The 6919-nt window shown below is 36.8% G+C and overlaps 1 protein-coding gene across 3 annotated transcripts; it reads right to left on the reverse strand.

Moving 5' to 3' along the window:
* Positions 1-597: 597 nt before the first annotated feature.
* Positions 598-6679, reverse strand: LOC107876891 (ruBisCO large subunit-binding protein subunit beta, chloroplastic). 3 transcript variants are annotated; one of them, XR_007051737.1, is made up of 16 exons: positions 6367-6656; positions 5381-5599; positions 5172-5297; positions 4881-5018; positions 4696-4791; positions 4266-4508; positions 3925-4159; positions 3632-3801; positions 3480-3557; positions 3317-3388; positions 3096-3200; positions 2756-2848; positions 2517-2609; positions 1839-1962; positions 1596-1692; positions 598-1044 (listed from the first exon to the last, which is right to left on the reverse strand). XR_007051737.1 is itself a non-coding variant. In XM_016723713.2 (15 exons), exons 2-15 carry the CDS (start codon positions 5591-5593, stop codon positions 1679-1681), a joined length of 1800 nt encoding a protein of 599 aa, XP_016579199.1. In that variant the 5' UTR covers positions 5594-5599; positions 6367-6679; the 3' UTR covers positions 1371-1678. The 3 variants fall into 3 exon arrangements, 2 of the variants coding, with proteins under 2 accessions (XP_016579199.1, XP_016579203.1); XM_016723713.2 differs by lacking the exon at positions 598-1044 and having other exon boundaries at positions 1371-1692; positions 6367-6679; XM_016723717.2 differs by lacking the exon at positions 598-1044 and having other exon boundaries at positions 1371-1692; positions 6290-6418.
* Positions 6680-6919: the final 240 nt, after the last annotated feature.

Genomic DNA, 6919 nt, shown 5'->3' on the forward strand with positions numbered 1-6919 from the left:
CCCTCCCCCACCCCCACCCCCCATTTTTATTTATGCGTTGTGATTTATTCACAGCGCGGGTAGCTTATTAGTAGCATTTAACACCCATAGGACTAGAATTCTAATTTTGCTCCTCGTGGATTCGACCACAACATAAGTTGAGCTATTGACAACGATCGACCTCTACCAATTTTGATGGTATAGGTGAGCATTATCAGTATGATATATGGTATACATTTTAAATTTTTTAGGTATATGATACAGTATTCAATATTTATAAATGACTTACCAAAATACCAAATATCATACCGAAGTGTGTGTGTATGTATGTATATATATATATATATATATACTACTTTGTATTAATATTGAAATTTTTAAACATTAAAACTATCACTACTCTATCTTGATTGTAATATCTTTTTAGTGTAATTGACTAACAAAATGAATTGTTTGTACTTTTTTTTTTAAATATTTCTACATGTGTAACGTGTATTTATGATATGATTGAGACATGCTTTTGAAAAATCAAAGTGATAATACTATAATGTACAAATACATATTGTCGAGGTTGAACAAACTATTGTTATTGATTCCTACCGCAAATACCAAAAACAGGTCAAAATACCAAACCATATTGAATTAATATGATATGACAATGGTATATAATGCTTTTACAAATTGAAGACCGAAATTACCATATCAAAATTTCAAAAATCGTACCATATCATACCCATGTCCACCCCTAACCAAATGTCCCAACCCTTTATTCCAGAGAAATTCTTTGAAAAAAAACATGTAAAACAAGTTTTTAATTTTCAAGTAGGATAGGGTAATAATTAGATACAGAGCCAAGTCCTCCGATCATCTATATTTTGTAGAAGCTGAAGTTATCATAACAAAAGCATAAGACACACTAGCTGGTATGAGGGCCAATTTTCTTGTAAAAGAAAAATTTTATAAACCAACGACATTTCCGTGTTTAAAATTTATCCTATTCTTTTTCCCGTTGGATCCGCATTTGCACCAGCTTGCCTCCTCTAATATTAATTTTACATCCTAATGCTGCATAAAATGAATAATTTCAAATAAATTAAAAATACCATCAAATGAAATTTTGAAATTTTAAAACATATCAAAACTAATACACGTTTTCTCTAATAAATCCTACCAAATGGAAACCCCTCGCTGACACTAAAACATGAGAAAATAAACTTCTCTTCCACCCAATTTCTATACATCTACTAGCAAATGCGCATGCAGATTCTACAATCAACTTAAGATGAATATACAAAAATCACAGATAATCGCAATCAAAATTTATCAGACGTGTTGATCACCATAGCAGCTTGACACGACATTACTAAGATTACTTGTCCAGTAAGCACAGGTTACGTTGAACACATTCCTTTTCTTCCTTTGATATTCAACTTGACTAATGAAGGTTATTTAAGGGAGCATTTAAATATGAGAAATTACATAAAAGATTTATTTTTGTCCTGTCAACATCCACTGAAAGCTGCAATAATACATTGAATTGCATGTTCAATAACAGAGCCGAACCCTGAAGGCTGCTACTCCCACCAGGATGTATATATTCCTTCAAGAAAGAATACCTAAACTTCAACAAAAAATTAAGGCTTCCAAGCATTAATCTTCTATCACTATCATCCGGTATCAGTAGCCTTCATTCATTCACCTAGTAACCGTACCCTGAAAAGGAAACAAATGAGAATGACAGCTAAGCTCAGATAACGAGTGAGAATGACAGTTAGCATAGCTTTTAAGCCCATATAAATTATCACAATGAAAGAAAATGTCTCGAATGACCAAAGCAATTTCAAGATCCAAGGAGATACCTGAGTTGTCCATTGGGTTGCCAACAACCGCTGGCTCAGGCTCCTTGATCTCAACCACCACGCAATCTGACATCAAGAATGTCTTGGCCACAGATGCTGAGTGCTCTAGACAACATCTCACCACCTGATCAGGGCACATGAACTTGTCAGCTTTCAGTAATAACAACAAACTAAGTAAAGAATAAAAATTAGAACATGCTCACTTTTTAGCTACTACTCTAGAGTTCAGACGAGTACAACAATCTCTCTAATTCTATGGAGAGATACCCTCCGGGTTCTAAACCCTTCCAACTATACACTCCTAGGCATCCCACTAAACAGGATTAGAAAAGTAAGAGATGCACTGGAAAGAGAAACCATTCTGTACCAGAGAGCAGACAATTCTAATCTAACATCTCTGATTTCAAGTCACAACTCACCTTGACAAGTGCCAGAAAGCAAATAATTATACAATCTAATTCCCGGTGAAACACAACCATGAGCTTTATGTAGCAAGTTCCTATCCAAACTACAGTATCCCTGTAAATTTCTAATATTATCCGTAGGATTCGAGAGACACAACTGCAAGAATTGACAGAACACACCAAATCCATACAGGAAGCCATAGGAAACACAGCACATAGCCCCACGTGGTTGACCACATTCTCAGCCTCATAATGCAATACTAGAAAACCTTACCTTTGTTGGATCAATGATGCCAGCAGCCATTAAGTCTTCATAGTTGCCAGTTGCTGCATTATATCCAAATTTTTGATCGTCACTTGAGAGCACCTGAAAGGCCAATAAGAATCTCGAAATGAAAATCAATTTACAACCATAGGGTCAACAAAGGTAGTACAAGATAAACTCAATCACAAGGCTTTTCCATGGGTAGCATGGTCCACTTTCCCCTAATCACCAAAGCACATTAGGTGTACCTTCTCACTGACAACACTTCCATTAACGCCAGCATTTTTAGCAATCAATTTCAAAGGGTAGCTCAATGCTCTTTTGACAATATCAGCTCCAACCTGCAAGTAAGATTAATGATGTAAGAACAATTACGAGTCAATTAATTTGATATCCTTGACAAATTTCTTTTTAGTTTCATGTAATTTTGGCAAGAGATCTTATTTTTGAAAGATAAAGAGATGAAAAAGCAAATAAAAGAACTTCACAGGATAATTTTCTTCCAGACAAATTTTAGAAGACTGTTAACCCATTCCCTCGACGACTACATATGAAAACACAACAAAATGAAAGAACTTTAAAACTTGCCTTCTCCTCATCATTTACAAGGGTTTCCTTGATGGCATCAACTTTCGCAGCAAGTCTGAGGAGTGCGCACCCTCCTCCAACAACAATACCTTCCTCGACAGCGGCCTGAAAGCAAGAGCAAATATGATTGGAACTTCGATCCTCATGTTGTGCACGGCGTCCATCAAAACATTGCAAATATAGAAGAGAAACCTAATTAAATGGCTACAAAACCAGCTTACCTTTGTTGCATTGAGAGCATCTTCCACTCTAAGTTTTTTCTCTTTCAACTCAGTTTCAGTTTGTGCTCCAACCTTCAACATTCAATTAAGGCATAAACAATGTTAAGTTACACACTGAACCAATTCAACAGACCAAAATTCTTAATAATGCACTGGAAGTTACCTGTATGACAGCCACACCTCCAGATAATTTTGCAATCCTTTCATTTAGCTTTTCCTTTTCATAATCTTGCTCTGCAGCCTGCTTGGAATTCACAAACTATATGAAACTGAATCATGACAAGCAACCTCTATGAAATACCAAACAACACCCACCTCTATCAGGTTTTTAATCTGTGCAACACGCTTATTGACTGCTTCCTGAGTGCTACCATCACCAACAATTGTAGTGGCATCCTTAGTCAGCACTACTTTAGCAGCATGGCCTAGAACTTCCTTGTCAGCCTTGTCCAAGGTAAGGCCAACTTCCTCCCTAATCACGGTGCCTACAGATAACAGGGATAAATTGATGTTAGTAATCACCATTACCAGTTTTGTCGGGAGTTCAACAGGTACAAGGATCAGAAGTGAAGATGCAGAATTGAACCAACTAGAAAACTAATAGATACCTCCAGTAAGGGTTGCGATGTCATCAAGATATTGGCTTTTGCGCTCACCAAAACCAGGAGCTTTTAGTGCAACAACCTTTAAGGCACCTCTAAGCTTATTGACTACAAGTGTTGCCAGAGCTTCTTGCTCTATATCTTCAGCAATAATTAAAATTGGATAACCATTTCTGATAGCATCCTCCAGGACATTAACAAGATCTCTTGCATTTGTTATCTTTTTATCAACAAGTAGTAACTGCATTTTCAGAATACCTAACATCAGCAATAGGTAGACTACGCATTCAAGATGTGAACATCTTAAGCTTTAAAACCAAAGCTAGTAGTGAGGACACAACACCTACCTTACAGTTTTCATATTCAACAGCCATTTTCTCACTGTCAGTTACAAAGTAAGGAGAGATATAACCACGGTCAAATTGCATTCCTTCAACCACCCGGAGGCTGTTTTCAGCACTTTTTCCCTCTTCTAGCGTCACAACACCTTTCCTTCCAACCTTGCTCATGGCTTCAGCAATCATACTCCCTACTTCATAGTTGTTCCCAGCACTTACTGCAGCCACATCTGCTAGTTCACTGTCTTCCACCTGCAATGCACACTTGGTCAGCGAAGTTCTCAATCTTGCTTTATAGTTTATATGCTTACGATCTTTCAGTTCATCTCATCCACCAAAAAATAGCAAATTGATACCCAGCCCCAACCTTACAGCACAAAATTAAAACATTAAGATCAATGCATTCAGTCTAAGACCCATTGATGAATAATATAAATACCTCTTTTGACATATTCTTCAACTCATCTACTAATGCTTTTGCGGTCTTCTCAATTCCTCTGGTGATCAGGACAGGGTTTGCACCAGCTGCAACCACCTGCTTACACGATCTCAGTTGGTAAGAAAACTATTCTAATCAATGTTTACATATTGAAATATTTCAACAAAATGGATTTCACAATATACCTTAACACCTTCAGCAATAAGGCCCTGGGCTAGCACGACAGATGTTGTAGTCCCATCCCCAGCCAGGTCATTGGTTTTGGCAGCAGCTTGTCTCACTAGTTTTGCACCAATGTTTTCTACTGGATCCTCTAATTCAACCTTGTAGAAATGATAAAGATCAATTTGATCAAGTCAAACTTTAAGTTACTAGAGACTAGTCAAACAGACAAGCAATGAAGAATACAGGGACGCATTATTATGTTATCTGAAAGTCAAAATTATATGATAAGAATATCAAGTCTTAAAACACACCTCCCTGGCCACCGTAACTCCATCATTAACAATTTTTGGAGCGCCATATTTGCTCTCCAGGACAACATTCCTTCCTTTCGGGCCAAGAGTAACTCCAACTAGATCAGCAAGTTTGTTCACACCATTCTGAGACAGCAAGAAAATCAAGAATTCAACAAGGCGTACAAATGAGTAGTATATGCAATAAAGCTGGTTTGTGCAATATGCACCTGCAGCTTCTTGATAGCTGACCCATCCTTATTGAAATACAACTCTTTAGCTGCAGCTGTAATTTTTGGAGCACGACTCTGTCTAAGTACAACATTTCTTTTTCTCCCGAAAGATACAGAAGATATATTAGCAAAAGAGGAAAGCTTGTTTGAAGAAGTGCCGGGAGCAGCCAAAGGACCTGCTGAGGACATACCAGCAAAAGTAGACGCCATGTATCCCTAAACAAAAAATTCATCAGGCAAATTAATAAGCAAAATTAACACCAACATATCCTAGTGAACACAGTCTCCAACGTTGAACAGCTGCCCAAAAGAAAACAGCAGAAATGCCAAACTAGAGTTGTCTGCAACTATCCCTGTATCCGGTACAGTCAACTGGCAAGGTTTGCTTAGTAATCAACTGAGGTTACAAGCCAGTCAAACACACTCCAGTTGAGTGACTAAGCAGATAATCTGCACTATACAAATCTATAACGGCAAACGAAACAACAATAAATAGTATAGCACTCTTCTCTCCTCACCTATATACACTCTTTCCCTTTGTCTTAGACAAGAACAACAACAACATTCCCAAAGAGATCCCATAAGTGGGGTCTGGAAAGGATAGTATATACGCAGACCTTAACTCTACCTCCCGAGGTAGAAGGGCTGTTTCCAGAAGACTCTCAGCTCGAGTACAGCAAATCATGTCTTAAACAATAAAAACCAATAAATACAAATGCCCGGTAAATTACAGCTCTTTATCCTACTACGAACACTTCTAAATTTCCAACTTCTATTTTATCCAAACGAATTAAAGAAAAACTTCAGAAAATCCTAAACCAATTTAGAAACAACATCACACTACTAACAGAAGAAATGCTAATATTATTATCACAACGAGTAACAATAATAAGGAGATACACATACAAGAACCCAAAAATACAGAAATCTTTTGGGGGGTGGGAAGCTTTCCTTGACAGAGGCTTAGGGTTTTAGTATAGTACCAGTTGAAGAAGTAGGTGGAGTGAGTTTATCTTCTTCGTTGGAAAAGGGAAACTGCTAGAGTGATGAAGAGACGCTTAGGTTATATAATGAAACCAAAACTCAAAAGGGTTTGAATAGACGGTCATTGTTTCTTCTTGAAGCTTCTACTTCATCTCAGCCGTTCAACTGCCTTTTGTTTTTCCTGCTTTGGAATAGTCTAGAAGTTGTTCACATTGCTATAGATTTATTTACTCAACGCCCTTTATACTTTGGCAAAACTGCAATTTGGTTCTCCTGTTTTGAACTTCCATTCTCAGTAATGATATGGAATGTAAACTTCTTCTTTTTTAATATATATATATATATAATAATAAGCAGCACTAAGCAAGCAACTCTTCGATATGTCTGCTTGTGCTGTCTGCTTTAACTGCTATCGTTATTTTTCGATATCACCCCTAATTAATCATTATAAATCATCTAAGTATAAATAATTAATAGTAATATTTAATAAAAATAATAACTTGAATATAAAATGTTAAATTAATTGTTGACGTTCAGGCACCTCGACATTTC

This window comes from Capsicum annuum, chromosome 1, assembly GCF_002878395.1.
Source record: "Capsicum annuum cultivar UCD-10X-F1 chromosome 1, UCD10Xv1.1, whole genome shotgun sequence".
Classification (NCBI taxonomy): Eukaryota; Viridiplantae; Streptophyta; class Magnoliopsida; order Solanales; family Solanaceae; genus Capsicum; species Capsicum annuum.